Consider the following 18,443-nt stretch of genomic DNA (forward strand, 5'->3'; position numbering starts at 1 on the left):
TAACAACAACAATAACTACAACAACAATAAAAATCAACAAGAGCGACAAAAGGAAAAATAAGTAAATAAAATTTTTTTAAAAAGCCTTTTTGAACAGAGGAAAGAAATCTTGTATTTTCTAATAGTCCTGGGAGATATGTATCTGAAGGATGACTGTCAAACATGAAAGCCTTGTTAGCACGTCTCTGCATTTCTCTTGCTATCATTCTGGTAGCTGTTTTCTTCCTTTTCCAGTTCTTTTTTAAAAATGTTTATTTTATTTATTCCCTTTGTTGCCCTTGTTTTATCGCTGTAGTAGTTGTGTTATTGATGTCGTTGTTGTTGGACAGGACAGAGAAATGGAGAGAGGAGGGGAAGAGAGAGAGGGGGAGAGAAAGGCAGACACCTGCAGACCTGCTTCACCGCCTGGGAAGCGACTCCCTTGCAGGTAGGGAGCCGGGGGCTCGAACCAGGATCCTTAAGCCGGTCCTTGCACTGTGCGCCGCCTGCACGTAACCTGCTGTGCTACAGCCCAACTCCCCCTTTTCCAGCTCTTTATCTACTGCGCCACCTCCCAGGCACAAGATTTGTTTGTTTATTAGACACCACGGTACTGAGTCTCCCTTCAAAGTGGTAGGGGCCAGGCTTGGACCTGGTTCTCGCACGTGCCACTATCCAAGTCAGCTGTTTCACCAGCCCCAGGCTGTTTGATTGACTGATGTTTAATGGGAGAGGCCAGAGCACCGCTCGGCTCTGTTAGACGGCATGCTGGGGACCAAGCCCAGCTTCTCAGGCATGGGGGTCTGGTGCCGGGTTTCTTCTTTTTCTTTTCTTTGCTCCCTCCTCCTCTGTGGCTAGCATGATTGCCCTGCTCCGGGCTGCTTTCCCTTCAGATAGAGAAAGAGACAGACACCACAGCATTCCAGCTTCCTCCTGGCCCATAACATGCCCGTGAGGGCCCGGGGCTCAGGCTCAGGTTGTGCTGGTGGCGTCCTGCCTGGGGAGCGACCGCTCCAGCTCCAGCGGTCAGCACATTCTGAAATGGAAGGTGTTTTCCTTCTGTTTTACTCAGTTCTGACCTTGGATATGTAAGCCGGCTCTCGCCGTGAACATGACACTTGGTCTTTTCTGTGCTCAGACACCCAGTACCTCCAAGATACCATGAGCCACGTCCTGAGTTGTGTCAAGAAGGAGAAAGAACGTACGGCAGCCTTCCAAGCCCTGGGACTCCTGTCTGTGGCCGTGAGGTCCGAGTTTAAGGTCTACTTACCTCGTGTGCTGGAGATCATCCGAGCAGCTCTGCCCCCTAAAGACTTCGCCCATAAGTAAGCACCTTACCTCCCATTGTGTTTTCCGGCCCATTTGCCTGGAAAGGAAGGATGCCAGTTTCCATAGAGCCTAACATGTCCTGGGCTATCGTGAGTCCTAGAAACAGAGCCCTTTCTCACTTGTGGGCCACCGTTTCACAGATGGAATGGCGTGTGCTTGTATTTGGGGAGGGTCACTGCCGGGCTAGCTTCGTGGGCGGGAGAGAGACGACCAGGGACTCATGGCTGAGCTGGGAACGCGGTTCAGTCTTTATTGACAAGCGGGGATGCAGTTCAACAATCTAAACTCTCTCTATTAGAAAGCCCTGTCCTTTATATCTCCTGAGGCGGAAGTGTCAGGTCAGAAGAGGAAGTACATAGGATAGGGGGTAGGGAGAAGGAAAAAGCACAAGACCCAGTGGGGATTAAACCAATGAAAACAACAGTTATGTAAATAGACCACAGTTAAGCAACACAAGCGAACATAACGTGATGATCAAAACAGAAGGTCTTATAAGCAGAATTTAGAAGCAGACCCACAGGTCACCTCCCTGCTGACCAGCCCTGTACCCCACTGTTTGCATCAGCACTTAGCAGGAGTGCTAGATTCCACCTTTGCTCTGGTTGTGGAGAAGGCTCTTGTTTTGACATCAGAATTTGATGGAAGGACTGTGGACTAGAATGGAGCGAACCTGACACATTTCCTTATCACTAAGTGGGATGAGGTGTCCCGCCTCTTGAAGCCTAGTGACTAGAGCGTGCACTAAGCCTGAGCACCCTGCAGGGTGGAGGGACCGGGGCTGCGTGTTGTCACGTTACGTTTCCTGCGTTACGTTTCCTGCGAGCGTGGCAAGGATAGCTGTGAAGTTGCTGCTTCGCTCATTCCAGAGTAGTTATCAGGTTATTACTTGGGCTTGGCGCCCGCACCATGAGCCCACCACTCCCAGTGGCTGTGTGGAAGGGGAGGAGGGAGAGATGGAGGGAGACAGAGAAACAGCTGAACCCCAGTCCTCAGCACGGTACCGTGTGCGCTCGGCCAGGTGGGCCTCCTCCCAGCCTCGGCACAGCACTGTTCAGATGGACTTGGCTCCCAAAAGGTGACTGCCCTGCACCCAGGGCCTGGCGAGCACGTGGCTGTTTGCTTGCTGAGCAGCTACCTGGGCTGGCACAGAGCCTGCCCACATGGCACTCCTCGTGTGAATACAGGGAGTGGCTTCTGGCCGCCACCTGCAGGACTGTTGCTGCACCGGCACAGATCCGTGGGGACCACACTCGCTCGCACTCGGGGCGTCACGTGGGCACACTGCTCTCCGAGGAGGGACGTCGCATGCGGAGTGTCCTTGCCTCAGTAACCACGCTTTGGTCCCCTTCAGGAGACAGAAGGCGATGCAGGTCGATGCCACAGTGTTCACCTGTATCAGCATGCTGGCTCGCGCCATGGGGCCGGGCATTCAGCAGGATATCAAGGAGCTGCTCGAGCCCATGCTGGCTGTGGGACTGAGGTGCGTACTGGGAGCTGGCGCTCGGCCATGGTGTTGGGCTGGGATGAGAGCGAGATGTGGCTGCTTGCACGCTGAGTTACAGGGATGGTGCCGGGTCAGCAAAAGCCAGAAAGCGCCGAGGGGAACCTGAGGGTGTGTAGGACTCGCTGTCATGGCAGGCCGACTCGGGCTGGGTAGCCCACGTGGGTGAGTGTATGGGGCTTCAGTGATGGCAGACGTTCCTGGGCTCTGACCTTGACTGAGCGACCCTCCGTGTTTCTGAGCCTCGAGCTTCTTAGCTGGCAAGTGAGTGCGGTAGCTCTCCCTGTTGTCTGGCACTGATGAGTGGCTCAGCTGAGGGGGCTTGTGAAACAGCCACTCAGCACCGTTGTGCGTGCCACGCGCTCAAACAGTAGCTTGCGACTTACCTCTGCTGCCGTTGGCAGGTGCTGAATGGAGTTCACTGTACTGTGGTTCTTGCCGTCTGGAAATCTGTTTTTCAGATTGCTTAGTAAGACTTGGTCTTCTGCAGTGACTAAGCTGTATCAAGCACGTTCTTGCCCTGGCAAAAGTCAAACCTGTAGCTTGTTTTTGGAGTCTGTGGCCACGCCCAGAGAGCTCGGGCCACTCGCTGTATCTTGCGGTTTTTGTTTCTCTGGGGCCATAAAACCTGAAGGCGCCTGATCTCATGTTTCTGTAGTACTTTCTGTTTGAAAGACCAGGCAGCAGTGGGTCCAGTCCCTTGCTGGACAGAGAGCCGTTTCATCTTAAGCACAGACCAGACATCCTGTGCCCCACCCCCCGTGTGACCGCTTTGCTTCCTCCCAGCCCTGCCCTCACTGCTGTGCTCTATGACCTGAGCCGTCAGATTCCACAGCTGAAGAAGGACATCCAGGACGGGCTGCTGAAGATGCTGTCCCTGGTCCTCATGCACAAGCCCCTCCGGCACCCAGGCATGCCCAAGGGCCTGGCGCATCAGCTGGCTTCCCCTGGCCTCACAACCCTCCCTGAGGCCAGTGACGTGGGCAGCATCACCCTTGCCCTTCGAACTCTGGGTAGCTTTGAATTTGAAGGTAAGAGATGGCAGTGCTTCCTGCCAAGAGAGTGAGTGATGCGGGGGACTGTGAAGGGAGGCCTGTTGTTTTCGACGGGCTGGCTTCACGGGCGGGTAACAGACGACCCGGGACTCATGGCTGGGTTGTACGCAGTATCTCTTTATTCATGCAGGAAGCAGCGCAATCTATACCAAGCTAAGCTAAACTAAAAACTACAATCTTGTCCTTATAAATATACTAGCCCAGTAGGGTGGGAACAGGATGTGACGCAGAGAGGGTGGAGAGAAAAGTGACTGGTGAAAATCAGGGTGTGACAAGGAGAGGGGGTGGAGCAGGCAAGAATTCTACCACTGAACCACCAATGCCCTGGAGGGAGGGTGGTGCTTGTTAACAGCGGTTATGTAAATAGAATGAAGTGGTTATGTAAATAGAATAGTGTTAAGCAGGGGGGGATTAAACTAATGAAGGGAATTTTAGAAGCATACCAACAGAGGTCAGAGGTGCTGGGGTCCCTGGCTCTCACTTCGGGTCTTGAGCCAGGACAGCCGGTTCTGCGGCGCCCCGTCCTCCCTCCCCCCTTCCTTGTCCTAGTGCCTGGTGTGCTCCTTTGCGTCAGACAGAGCTTGTGGGTAGGTGGCATTTCAGAGAAGCGCCTGTTGAACGCCATGCATGGTGCTTCAGAGATGAGCATTCATGCTCGCTCTTTCAGCCTGCCACCTCCCTGCAGGTGGGTGGTGGTCACGCTTTCCCAGTGAGTTCCCATCCCGATAGGAGGAAGAGTTTCAAGAGTGTGTGCGGACCTGTGTGGTTCAGTGTAGAATTCTCAGCTGCGGATAAGCCCACGCTGGTGCCATTTCTGGAAGTAACGGTGACGCTTCCGCAGTGTAAGCACGTGGAGGTCGCACTGGGCAGGGCTACAGGGAGAGAGGGAAACGCAGATGCCCAGGCCTGCTGTGACCATGGGCTGTTTCCCGAGCGTAGCCCCCTCCTTAGTGAGCACCCACGGCAGCTTAGTTCTGGTGGTTATGCTTCAGGCCAACCTACTTTAGATGTCTGGTGTTTAGGCCTGGGAGCCACAGCAGACACAGCTCATCAGAGACTGCTTTACTCTCTGGGAACGGAAAGGACTGGGTCACACTAGAACCAAACGACTTGCTCTTGGGGAAGTGGAGAAAGGACTCGAGCCAGGGATGGCCCTTTTCTGTGTCCAGCTCTTTCTCTGCCGCCGCTCCGCCTTTCTGCTGATGGGTAGTCCGTCTGTTACCTCTCAGGAGAAGAGTTCTGGGTCACTGCCCTACTCATGAGTGTCTTGTTGGAACTGGATTCGTGGCCGTGAAATGGGTAGTGTGGCCAGCAGCTTGCAGGCCTGCCTCCACAGCAGCAGTGCTTACACTCACACTCTTTCTCCCCCTGCCTCGGACCCAGGCCACTCTCTGACCCAGTTTGTCCGCCACTGTGCGGATCACTTCCTGAACAGCGAGCACAAGGAGATCCGCATGGAAGCCGCCCGCACCTGCTCGCGCCTGCTCACGCCCTCGGTGCACCTCATCAGCGGCCACACTCATGTGGTCAGCCAGACCGCGGTGCAAGTGGTGGCAGACGTGCTCAGCAAGCTCCTTGTGGTTGGGATAACAGACCCAGGTAACATTGGCGAGCAGGGCATTGTGGGTGGGATTACCGGTCTAGGTAACATTGGCGAGCAGGGCATTGTGGGTGGGATTACAGGTCCAGGTAACATTGGCGAGCAGGGAATTGTGGGTGGGATTACAGACCCAGGTAACGTTGGCGAGCAGGGCATTGTGGGTGTGATTACAGGTCCAGTAACATTGGCGAGCAGGGCATTGTGAGTGGGATTACAGACCCAGGTAGCGTTGGCGAGCAGGGCTTTGTGGGTGGGATTACAGACCCAGGTAGCATTGGCGAGCAGGGCATTGTGGGTGGGATTACAGATCCAGGTAACGTTGGCGAGCAGGGCATTGTGGGTGGGATTACAGACCCAGGTAGCGGTGAGCAGGGCATTGTGGGTGGGATTACAGACCCAGGTAATATTGGAGAGCTGGCGAGCAGGGCATTGTGGGTAGGATTACAGACCCAGGTAGCGTTGGCGAGCAGGGCATTGTGGGTAGGATTACAGATCCAGGTAACGTTGGTGAGCAGGGTATTGTGGGTGGGATTACAGACCCAGGTAACGTTGGCGAGCAGGGCATTGTGGGTGGGATTACAGACCCAGGTAACATTGGCGAACAGGGCATTGTGGGTGGGACTACAGACCCAGGTAACGTTGGCGAGCAGGGCATTGTGGGTGGGATTACAGGTCCAGGTAACATTGGCTAGCAGGGCATTGTGGATGGGATTACAGGTCCAGGTAACATTGGCTAGCAGGGCATTGTGGATGGGATTACAGGTCCAGGTAACATTGGCGAGCAGGGCATTGTGAGTGGGATTACAGACCCAGGTAACATTGGCGAGCAGGGCATTGTGGGTGGGATTACAGACCCAGGTAACGTTGGCGAGCAGGGCATTGTGGGTGGGATTACAGATCCAGGTAGCGTTGGCGAGCAGGGCATTGTGGGTGGCATTGTGGGTGGGATTACAGATCCAGGTAACATTGGCGGGCAGGGCATTGTGGGTGGGATTACAGATCCCGGTAACATTGGCGAGCAGGGCATTGTGGGTGGGATTACAGACCCAGGTAACGTTGGCGAGCAGGGCATTGTGGGGGAGTGGGAGCACACTTGGGGTGGCTCAAAGTGGCAGGATCTCTACAAAGGCCTTTGACCTAAACAAGCTGTTGACAACTTTCTTTGCCAAGGTGTGAGATATACCTCTACCTGGGAGCCAAGTGGTAGCACCTTGGTCGATGACACTCATTTCAAGTCACAAGGACCTGTGTTCAAGTCCCTAGTCCCCACCGCAGGGGGGAAGAAGCTTCATGAGTGGTGAAGCAGGGCTACAGATGCCTCTCTCTCCCCCCTCTTCTTCCTCTCCCTCTCTCTCCCCCTTTTTCTCCCCCTCTCCCCCCCCCGTCTCCCTCTTCCTCTCCCTCTCTCTCCTCTCCCTTTCTCTCTCCCCTTCTCCCTCCCTCTCTCTCCTTCTCTTCCTCTCCCTATTTCTCCTTCCCTCTCCATTTCTCTATATCCTATCAAATAAAGACACAAAACAGAAAAACTTGAGATTCTGCCACTCCAGACTGTTGGTGTGAGAAAAATCTCTTTATTTCTGCCGCCTTTGCTCCCGTGAGTGGAGAAAAGAGTGACAGGTTACATGAGGAAAAGGCAGGTCTAGGGCCCCGTCCCTAAGCTGGCGGCGGCGGGGTGGGCAGTGCTGGCGGCTGGAGGACGAGCTCGCGCCCTCGATGGCTCTTGCAGACCCCGACATCCGCTACTGCGTCCTGGCCTCTCTGGATGAGCGCTTTGACGCGCACCTGGCGCAGGCAGAGAACCTGCAGGCCCTGTTTGTGGCCCTCAACGACCAGGTGTTTGAGATCCGGGAGCTGGCCATCTGCACGGTGGGCCGGCTCAGCAGCATGAACCCCGCCTTCGTCATGCCCTTCCTGAGAAAGATGCTCATCCAGGTAACCTAGAGGCGGCGGGGAGACCGCCACGTGGGCCCCGAGAGTCCGGTCTGCCCGGTCTGCCGCTGTAGCTCAAGTTCTTCCCCTCACCGGCTTCTTGCCTCTGAGTCCAGACTAACCTCTCACGGAGCTTCCTTTTCTCCTTCCCTGGCAAGTCGGAAGGGATTCCAGCTGGGGCCCTTTCCACTCAGCCTGTGCAGATGGTGCCGCTCTTCCCGGCACTCCCGTCCTTCCGCTCTGTCGCTGTGCTTGCCGGCATGGTGCGGGTGAGCCGGCCAAGTGCGTGCGGTTCTGGCGCTGATCCCTCAGCCCCGCCCTGGCCTGTGGGCCTTGGTTTCACCAGAGAGAATGAGGTGCCAGGCCAAGCTGCTTTCACTCAGCCTGCTGGGTTTGGCTTGGCGACGCTGTTCACTCGGGGAGGCTGCTGAGGCTTCTGCGAGACCTGCGTCCGGGGCTTGTCCTGACCTCCCTGTGATGCACGGCCTGTTCCTTCCTCAGCTCGCTCCACCCACCTCCTCCGGGTTCGCTACCACTCAGCTAGTTCTGTCCCTACCTGCGTGCTGGCCCTCTTCACGGTTTATTTCTGAAATGAACACTTTTCAAAATATGTAAAGAATTTTAGGGCCTGGGTGGTGGTGCACCCGGTTGAGCGCACCTGTTATAATGTGCAAGGACCTAGGTTTGAAGCCCAGTCCCCACCACAGGGAGAAAGCCTCACAGGGCTGCAGGTGTCTCTCTCCCGCTCTATCTCTGTCTCTGTCTCTCAACTTCTGGTTGTCTCTATCCAATAAGCAAATAAAGATTTTAAAAAATAATAATTTAAGGTGGGAGTAGATAGCATAATGCTTATGCTAATAGACTCCCATACCTGAGGCTCCAAAGTCCCAGGTTCAAGCCCCCACACTACCATAAGCCAGAGCTAAGTAGCTCTGGTAAAAAAAAAAACAACAGAATTTAAATGAGGGCTGGGGAGACAGCATAATGGCTATGCAAAAAAGCTTTTCATGCCTGAGGCACCAAAGGTCCCAGGTTCAATCCCCAGCACCACCATAAGCCAGAGTTGAGCAGTGCTCTGGTCAAAAAAAGAATTTAAATGAAAGAAACCTTTGCACTGAAATGGTCCCTCGCCGTTTGGGCTTATCCAGATGTGCCTGAAACAGCTACTGTCAGTGTTTCCTCTGATGCTGTAGCTGTTCTGAATGTTTGTTGATTCCCTTCTTTTTTGCCAGAGCACTATTCAGCTCTAGCTCGTGGTGTGGGGGCATGAACCTGGGACCTGTAGCCTCAGGCCTGAGAGCTGGTTTGCAGAACCATTACGTGATCTCGCCCACCCTTCTTTGACTTCCATTGTCTCTACTTACAGGCCTTCTTAGTGACTTGCTTCCCAAGCTGACTCTTCTCCCAAAGAGCTCTCCTTTCATTCCTCATTTCAACAGAGCTCGTAGCTATCCCTGTTCTCTCTGCCCTCTCTGATCCTCCCACACTGCTGAGAGCTGTGCTGGAGAGAGAAGGGGGGTCCTGGATTGCTGTGACCACTGGAGAGAGGGCTTCAGAGCAGTTTCTTTTCCAGCCACGGCTCTCTCCGAGACTTGTGTGATAATAACAGGCAGAGAGCCTTTGCTTGCGCAGTGCCCCCCGCTTGGTCCTCTCTGGAGTTCTGCTTTCCTCCCCAGACCCATGCCACAACCTCGCCCCTTAAAAGAAAAGATAGGCTCATTTTTCAGAGATTTGTTTTTTGTTATTGATTAATCGGGGGGGGGGGGGGGGGCGGGGCAGTGTGTCACTCTGGTATCTGCGATGCTAAGAGATTGGAGTGAAGACCTCACACCTGAGAGTTCAGCTCTTCACTCACTGCGCCCCCTCCTGGCCGCCACGCACATGGTTCCTCTGCAGTGAGTCTGTGCCCCCTATAGATCTTGACAGAGCTGGAGCACAGTGGCATTGGAAGAATCAAAGAGCAGAGCGCCCGCATGCTGGGGCACCTAGTCTCCAATGCCCCCCGACTCATCCGGCCATACATGGAGCCTATACTGAAGGTAACCCCCACAGACACACCGCCCTGGGCGAACTCACACGGGAGCTGGGGGTGCTGCTCACTGTGTGCTGGAGGGAGGAGGTGGGCTTCTGTTCCCTGACTCAGCGTCAGGGTCACGGCAGGACCTCGCAGAGAACACCGCAGAGCTCACCGCTGCGGGAAAGGGCTCCCCTTACAAGAGGCAAGAGGAGCTGCTTCAGGCACACTGTCGGCTGTGGATAGCAGCCCCCTCCCCATAAAGCCAAGTGAGCTTGAAAGTCAGACGCGAACTTCCCACCTGGACACAGGAGAGGCGTGTGCAGTCTTTCCCAGCCTACAGGAATCTGGGCGAGGCGTGGAAAGTGTTTGTAAAGCGAGCTGCTTTCCAGCCTCTCAGGTCAGCCTTTGGCCAGACTCCACCCTCCAGAGAAGTTCTGGGTTCATAGAGTCCCAGCATGATTTATCTCTGAGAATTTCACTTACATAAAAGAAAGAAGAAAAAGAAAAGAAAAGCTCATAGTAGAATCTGCTCTGCTTCTGTTCCCTTCCCACAGGCTTTAATTTTGAAACTGAAAGACCCGGATCCCGACCCCAACCCAGGTGTGATCAATAATGTCTTGGCTACCATAGGAGAGCTGGCTCAGGTGAGGGACAAGAGCTTTGCTATAGAATGGAGAGGTACTTGACCTCTGCTGATGCCAAGAATATTTCTTATGGAAGAAATAGATCTTGGGGATTAATGTTTTACATTCAACAGTAAATACAATAGTTTGTACATGCATAACATTCCCCAGTTTCCCATATAACAGTACAACCCCCCCACTAGGTCCTCTGTCATCCTTCATGGACCTGTATTCTCCCCACCCCCACCCCAGAATCTTTTACTTTCATGCAATACACCAACTCCAGTTCAGGTTTCCCCTTCTGATCTTGTTTTTCAACTTCTGCCTGAGAGTGAGATCATCCCATATTCATCCTTCTGTTTCTGACTCATTTCACTTCACGATTCCTTCAAGCTCCATCCAAGATGGGCTGAAAATAGTGAAGTCACCGTTTTTAATAGCTGAGTAGTATTCCATTGTGTATCTAGACCACAACTTGCTCAGCCACTCATCTGTTGTTGGACACCTGGTTGCTTCCAGGTTTTGGCTATTACAAATTGTGCTGCTGTGAACACTGGTGCACACAGATCTTTTTGGATGGGTGTGTTGGGTTCCTTAGGATATATCCCCAGGAGAGGAATTGCAGGGTCTTAGAATAGGTCCATTTCTAGCCTTCTGAGAGTTCTCCAGACTGTTCTCCACAGAGGTTGGACCAATTGACATTCCCACCAGCAGTGTAGGAGGGTTCATTTGACCCCATAACCTCTCCAGCATTTGCTGCTGCTACCTTTTCTGACATAGGACATTCTCACAGGAGTGGTATCTCATTGTTGACTTTATTTGCATTTCTCTGACAATCAGAGACTTGGAGCATTTTTTCATGTGTTTCTCGGCCTTTTGGATCTCTTCTGTGGTGAATATTCTGTCCATGTCCTCCCCCCATTTTTGGATGGGGTTATTTGTTTTCTTGTTGTTGAGTTTGGCAAGCTCTTTATATATTCTGGTTATTAGCCTCTTGTCTGGTGTATGGCATGTAAAGATCTTCTCCCATTCTGTGAGGGGTCTCTTGGTTTGGGTAGTGGTTTCTTTTGCTGTGAAAAAGCTTTTTAATTTGATGTAGTCCCATAGGTTTCTGCTTGCCTTAGTCTTCTTTGTAACTGGATTTGTTTCATTGAAGATGTCTTTAAAATTTGTGCAGAAAAGAGTTCTGCCAATATTTTCCTCTAAGAATCTGATAGTTTCTGGTAGAAATAGTTTTTTTAATTAGTGATTTAATAATGATCAGTAAGACTGTGGGATTAGAGGGGTACAGTTCGCACCACCAGAGTTCCATGTTCCATCCCCTACATTGGAAGCTTCCCTTGTTCTTTATCCTTCTGGGAGGATGGACCAAAGATCTTTATGGGGTGCAGAAGGTGGGAGTTCTGGCGTCTGTCATTGCTTCTCTGTTGGACATGGTTGTTGGCAGGTGTATCCATCTGCCCAGCCTGTTTCTATCTTTCCCTAGTGGGGCAGAGCTCTGAGGAGGTAGGGTTGCAGGACACATGGGTGAGGTCGTCTGCCCAGGATGGCGTCATGGTAGCACCTGCAACTTGGTGGCTGAAAAGCACAAAGATATAAAGTGGGACAAGTTGTTTAATAATCAGGAGCCTCAAGGTAAAACTACAGCAGATGAGATTTGAGGTCTTCATGTTGGAAGAAGCTAGGAAGTCTATATTAGGTATGTTTTAAGGAGCCGAAAATACTTTTTTATGGAAGAAAGATGGAAAGAGAGAGAATCAGAGCACCACATACGGCTGTGTGGACTGGAGATTGACCCCTGAGGGTCAACCTGGGAGCTTGGGCCTGCAAATCCCATATGCCTCCGCTGACCTGTTTTTCCTTGCTGCTCAAAGTCCTTTTTCAAGAAAAAAAAGTTATTAATAGTTTGATCCAAGGTTGTAAGATTACGATGTCTAGTTCCACACCACACCTGCCACCAAAGTTCCGTGTCCTCATCCCCCCCCACCCCCCCAGAGAAAACCCCCAGAGTTCTCACAAGGCTTAACAGTGTGCTTGCTTCCGTTTTGTTCGGACTTTTTTTTTGGCAAATTGGTGTATATCAGGTCTCTGGGTTCACACGTGAGTGAGAGTGTTGTAGCCGTCTGTCACCTCTCTGGTGTGTGTCAGTCTCTGGGTTCACACGTGAGTGAGAGTGTCTGCAGCCCTCCTTCTCTTTGCTTCCTGGGCTCAGCAGCATCGCCTCAGTCCCTCCTTTAGTCCTGGAGGACACGGCATCCTCTCTCCAGAGCTTTCCTCAGTGCCATCCTCCCAGTCGTATCTGTCGTCCTCTTTCTGTAGGTGAGCGGCCTGGAAATGAGGAGATGGGTCGACGAACTTTTCATCATCATTATGGACATGCTGCAGGACTCCTCTCTCTTGGCCAAAAGACAGGTGAGCGCCACTACTTATTTTTCTCCCTGTGGACTGAGGCAGGAAGAAATTGAGAGGCAAGGGAGAGAGAGAGAGAGAGACACCTGCGGCCGTGCTTCACCACTTGTGAAGCTTTCTCTCTTGCAGGTGGGAACCTGGGGCTTGAACCTGGGTCCTTGCACACTGTAATATGTGTGCTGCACAGGTGGCTATGCCACCACTCAGCCTCCTTTTGTAAAATGTTCTATTCATTTATTTTAATAAGAGAGACAGACTGAGACCAGAGCTCTGCTCTGCTCCGGCTTGTGCTGCGGATCGCACCCGAGGTTTTTGTTGCCTCGCTATGACAGTCTGCAGAACTGTTATGCTGTCTCCCCAGCCCAGTCCCGTTGCTTTCATACTGAGCAGGAACGCTCACATGAACTAGAGAGTTTTTTTTAAATATTTATTTATTGGGATTTTTTTCTTTTTTCTTTACTTAATTTCCTTTTGTTGCCCTTGTTTTATTGTTGTAGTTATTATTGATGTTGTTGTTGGCTAGGACAGAGAGAAATGGAGAGGGGAGGGGAAGACGGGGTGAGAAAAACAGACACCTGCAGACCTGCTTCACCACCTGTGAAGCGACTCCCCTGCAGGTGTGGAGCTGGGGACTTGAACTTGGATCTTTATGCCGATCCTTGTGCTTAGCGCCACCTGCGTGCACTTAACCCTCTGTACTAATGCCCGACTCCCTTTAATATTTATTCCCTTTTTGTTGCCCCTGTTGTTTTATTGTTGTAGTTATTACTGTTGTTGTTATTGATGTCATTGTTGTTGGATAGGACAGAGAGAAATGGATGTTGTTATTGATGTCATTGTTGTTGGATAGGACAGAGAGAAATGGAGAGAGGAGGGGAAGACAGAGAGGGGGAGAGAAAGACAGACACCTGCAGACCTGCTTCACTGCCTTTGAAGCGAGTCCCCTGCAGGTGGGGAGCCGGGGTCTTGAACCAGGATCCTTAATCCGGTCCTTGTGCTTTGCACCACGTGCGCTTAAGCTGCCTCGCTACCGCCCGACTCCCGGTGCATTAGGGATCTTGTCTGTTCCAGTCTCCTCAGTGTTCCAGCACAGCACTCGGTACCTGTAACACAGACATAACACAGACAGACTGGTGAAGTAACTGAAAGGAAAAAGACTTCAGGCCGATCGTTCCAGCCTCACGTCACGGAAGCCAGGGCTGACTGTGCGCTTTCTTGTAGACAAAAGAAAATGGCTGTTCTGTCAGAGCCCCAGCTCCTTGAGAGAAAAAGAGCCATGGTAGCTGGGTGGGGGTGGGAGGGTCAAGCAGCGCTTCAGCTCATGCCGCCTGGCCCTGCTCTGAGGCTGCAAGGGCTCCTTTGGGGGCGAGGCAAAAGTCAGTTTCCTTTGCACTGAGACGTGTGCTCATCATTCCGGATATGAGAGCGTTGTGCTTCTTTTAGGAAGATGGAATGTTCCTCATCTTCTGTCCTAGTGGGGCTGGAGGTTTAGGCTTGCACAGCCTTGCTTCCTCGGGGACTTCTGTTCATGGGCATTGTCTTTCCTAAAGAATCACTGTCTCGTAACAGCCTCTGATGTTTTATCACAGTCATAATGAAAAGTGCGGGCTGTGTCTTTTCTCTTGCACTGATTGAGTGAACCATCTGATTGTTCTTACATTTTTCTTTTTTGTCTGTCTAGGTGGCTCTGTGGACCTTGGGGCAGTTGGTGGCCAGCACTGGCTATGTGGTAGAACCCTACAGGAAGTACCCCACTTTGCTTGAAGTGCTGCTCAACTTTCTGAAGACTGAGCAAAACCAGGGTACTCGGAGAGAGGTAGGAACATAGAGAACTTGGTCTTTCGAGATGGTCTGGGGGTTGGGGAAGGAGACGAGTTTGTGCTATCAGGCGCTCAAGTCTTCATTCAGCTTCCTGTTCATGTCTGGTCACGTAGCTGGTCGTTGGGATGTGAGTATGGAGGTGCTGGAACATGGGAAGAGTACCCAGAAGGGCATTTGTGATCACAGGTCATAGCAGATATTTCCCCCACGCAGGCCATCCGTGTTTTGGGACTCCTGGGGGCTTTGGACCCCTACAAGCACAAAGTGAACATCGGCATGATAGACCAGTCCCGGGATGCCTCTGCTGTCAGTCTGTCCGAATCCAAGTCAAGTCAAGATTCCTGTAAGTTGAGGGATCTCACCTCACAAAACCCTCGCTGGCCATGTTGAAGGAGAATCTTGAGGGGCCGGGTGGTTGAGTGCACTCGTTACCACGTGCAAAGATCCGTGTTTGAGGCTTCATGAGGTGAAGCAGGTCTGCAGGTGTCTATCTTTCTCTCCCTATCTCTACCTGCTCTTCCCCTCTCAGTTTCTCTCTGTATGATTGAATTAAAGGAATTTTAGCAAGGAAATAATGGCCACTGAGAGCAGTGATTTCTAGTGCCCTGCGAGAGCTCCTCCTGGCTTAGCAGTGCCAGCTGTCCCATCTCTTGGGGTTCTGACTCCTGCCTCCTCATTGCTCTGTGGCCCTTCTACCTGGTCCTCCAGCCTCTGTCCCGAGTCCTTTTGTTCAAACCAGGTGGCATTTGCAACCAACTTGTCTGAATTCCTTAGGGGAGCCAGCCAGCTGCTCGGCAGATGTTTGCCTAAGTCAATTCCCTTTAGTTTTATTTGGAGAGTAATTGTTTTTATTGATGGCTTCAGCTGCAAAGCTGTGAACTGTGATGGTAAAAAGCTAAGTTATAGCATAGCAATTTAAAGAAAACCCATCTTGGGAGTCGGGCGGTAGCGCAGCGTGTTATGTGCAGGTGGCGCAAAGCGCAAGGATCCAAGTAAGGATCCCAGTTCGAGCCCCCGGTTTCCCACCTACAGAGGAGTCGCTTTACAATCGGTGAAGCAGGTCTGCAGGTGTCTGTCTTTCTCTCCCCCTCTGTCTTCCCTCCTCTCTCCATTTCTCTCTGTCCTGTCCAACAATGACGACATCAATAACAACAATAATACAACAATGAAACAAGGGCAACAAAAGGGAATAATAAAACAAAACAAAACAAAACAAAAACCCGTCCTGTGCTGTTTGAGCCTTGTGTGCTTCTTTGGGTAATCGCAAAGCCAAAAGCGGTTCAGTCTTTGCCGTCAGCCCCTTACTGACCCGATGCTCGCAGGGCTGGGACAGAGGGAGAAAGGTACGAGTGCCGGGCCTGTGGGCTTGCTGCTTGTCGCGGCGTCCGAGGCGCGTCCGTGTAGCTCACGCTCTCTGCTACCTTGTGTCCCAGCTGACTACAGCACCAGCGAGATGCTGGTCAACATGGGGAACCTGCCGCTGGACGAGTTCTACCCGGCGGTGTCCATGGTGGCCCTGATGAGGATCTTCCGAGACCAGTCGCTCTCCCACCACCACACCATGGTGGTGCAGGCCATCACCTTCATCTTCAAGTCCCTGGGCCTCAAGTGCGTGCAGTTCCTGCCCCAGGTCATGCCCACGTTCCTCAGTGTCATTCGGGTCTGTGACGGGGCCATCCGGGAAGTAAGTGGCAAGCCGGCCCTGCTCCACCCTGCCACACCCCTGCTGTGCCCCACCCACCCCTGCTCCGCCCTGCCACACCCCTGCTGCACCCCTGCTCCGCCCTGCCCACCCCTGCTCCGCGCTGCCACACCCCTGCTCCGCCCCTCCCCACCCCTGCTCCGCCCTACCACACCCCTTCTCTGCCCCTCCCCACCCCCTGCTCCGCCCTGGCCCACCCCTGCTCCGCCCTGCCACACCCCTGCTCTGCCCCTCCCCACCCCCTGCTCTGCCCCGGCCCACCCCCTGCTCCGCCCTGCCACACCCCTGCTGCGCCCCGCCCACCCCTGCTCCACCCTGGCCCACCCCCTGCTCTGCCCCGCCCACCCCTGCTCTGTCCCGCCCACCCCTGCTGCGCCCTGCCACACCCCTGCTCTGCCCCTCTCCACCCCCTGCTCTGCCCTGGCCAACCCCTTGCTCCACCCCACCCACTCTTGCTCCGCCCCGGCCCACCCCTGCTCCGCCCCAGCCCACCCCCTGCTCGGCCCCGCCCACCCCTGCTCTGCCCTGGCCCACCCCCTGCTCCGCCACGCCCACCCCTGCTCCGCCACGCCCCACCCCTGCTCTGCCCTGGCCCACCCCCTGCTTCGCCCTGCCTACCCCTGCTCCGCCCCCTCCCACCTCTGCTCCGCCCTACCCCACCCCCCTGCTCTGCCCCATCCCTTCTCCTCCTCACCCCTCCCCACCTGCTCCTCCCTGCCTGTCTCACCCCACCTGCTCCTCGCTCCCTGTCTCACCCCACCTGTACTAGATCTGCCTGCCCCAAGATGCTTCTCCAGCACTGAGCCTAATGCCGCTCCCCCTTCACTTCTGCCATTCTTCCTATGTGATAAAGTCTGATGGGGCCATTGTTTTAGATCTGGTTGGCAAGTAGTATCCATTTAAGATGTACAACAGGACGACTCAGTGTTCAAAGGATGGACAGACACCATGACTAGTTCATATCCATCATCTTACATAGTAGTTCCAATGGCTTTCTCCCTTTGTGGTGTAATTTTTAGTGTTATTAGTGGTTTAATATGATAGGTAAGATTATGGGGGTCTAGTTCTGTGCTGCACCCACACTGTGCCCCCCCATGAGGCTCCAAGCGCCCCTGCTGTGCCTTGCGGATTGTGTATTGTGTACTGTGCGGACGGGCCTCCCGTCTGTGGCTCGGTGCCTGTGACACATCTTGTCACTGCCCTGAGAATGCATCCTGTATCGTGCAAGGTGAGATTCACTCAGTCTAGGGATTGGGGCATGTGTGTTTTTGTGGTACTGTTATGCTACTCAACACACTTCCCGTGAAATAGCCATTCTTAGCAGTTTTCAGTTGCCTTGTTATTATTTAAATTAGAAGATGCCAGATGCTTCCTCTCATGCTTCTTCTCAGAAGGTAGCGATAGAAACACTGGTCTGCAGACTGCAGGCTAGAGTGGGGGTCATGTTTTCTGAGCAACACGTCGTGGAAGCATATCTTAGCTGTTCAGCCGCTGCTGAGTGTGTGTCTCCCTTTCTTTTGCTATGTAAAGTGACCCTTAAACCAGGGCGCTGTGTATAGTCATTGCACTTCTTTCTCATCTTGTACTTCGTGATCTCACTTTTACTTTTTAACAAGCAGCCTGTTTAGAATATGTTGCAGTGGGGAGTCGGGCGGTAGCACAGCGGGTTAAGCACATGCGGTGCAAAGCGCAAGGACCGGCATAAGGATCTCGGTTCAAGCCCCCGGCTCCCCACCTGCAGGGGGGTCACTTCACAGGTGGTGAAGCAGGTCTGCAGGTGTCTTTCTCTCCCATCTCTGTCTTCCCCATCTCTCTCCATTTCTCTCTGTCCTATCCAACAATGACGACATCAACAACTACAATAATAAAAAAAAAATTCAAAAAAAAAAGCATATGTTGCAGTGAGCAGTATGAGTAATGGACCCACTTTCATCTTTTCTACTGTTAATTTTTGACTTACTTTCCTGATTTAATAGTCCCAACTCAGTCAGCCTCACCATCCTTCCCCTGAGTGCAGTCTGAAACTTGGAGCGGTCTTTCAGACCCCGTCCCTTTCATGTAATGACCCTGTGGACCTGCTCTTACCTGCGGCTCGTTGCTGCTGCTGTGTTCACCCACACGTTGCTGCATTCTGTGTCTTAGCCCCCCCATCCCACTTCAGAGCTTCCTAGGGCCATTTTCCTTCTTGACTTAAATTCCTTTTGTGAATGTGCATTGAAATAAACAGTATTTGTGCTCACCTGAAAAGTTTTCTTTAATATTTATTCCCTTTTGTTGCCCTTGTTTTATTGTTGTAGATATTATTGATGTAGTTATTACTGATGTCGTTGTTGTTGGATAGGAGAGAGAAATGGAGAGAGGAGGGGAAGACAGAGCGGGGGAGAGAAAGGACACCTACAGACCTGCTTCACCAGCTGTGAAGCGACTCCCCTGCCGGTGGGGAGCCGGGGGCTCAAACCGGGATCCATATGCTGGTCC

General features: G+C 52.8%; 1 protein-coding gene across 2 annotated transcripts in view; it reads left to right on the forward strand.

The window, feature by feature from the left end:
- Positions 1 to 18,443, forward strand: part of MTOR (mechanistic target of rapamycin kinase) — a 157,920-nt gene that overhangs the window by 21,683 nt on the left and 117,794 nt on the right. For both annotated transcript variants that reach the window (XM_060170910.1, XM_060170911.1), the window contains 11 exons: positions 1,118 to 1,304; positions 2,660 to 2,788; positions 3,596 to 3,840; positions 5,248 to 5,463; positions 7,191 to 7,396; positions 9,310 to 9,432; positions 9,965 to 10,054; positions 12,353 to 12,445; positions 14,124 to 14,258; positions 14,477 to 14,606; positions 15,697 to 15,947. In XM_060170910.1, coding sequence (XP_060026893.1) covers positions 1,118 to 1,304; positions 2,660 to 2,788; positions 3,596 to 3,840; positions 5,248 to 5,463; positions 7,191 to 7,396; positions 9,310 to 9,432; positions 9,965 to 10,054; positions 12,353 to 12,445; positions 14,124 to 14,258; positions 14,477 to 14,606; positions 15,697 to 15,947 — 1,805 coding nt within the window. The remainder of the gene's footprint in view (positions 1 to 1,117; positions 1,305 to 2,659; positions 2,789 to 3,595; positions 3,841 to 5,247; positions 5,464 to 7,190; positions 7,397 to 9,309; positions 9,433 to 9,964; positions 10,055 to 12,352; positions 12,446 to 14,123; positions 14,259 to 14,476; positions 14,607 to 15,696; positions 15,948 to 18,443) is intronic.

The sequence above is a fragment of the Erinaceus europaeus genome, chromosome 13 (assembly GCF_950295315.1).
Source record: "Erinaceus europaeus chromosome 13, mEriEur2.1, whole genome shotgun sequence".
Taxonomy (NCBI): Eukaryota; Metazoa; Chordata; class Mammalia; order Eulipotyphla; family Erinaceidae; genus Erinaceus; species Erinaceus europaeus.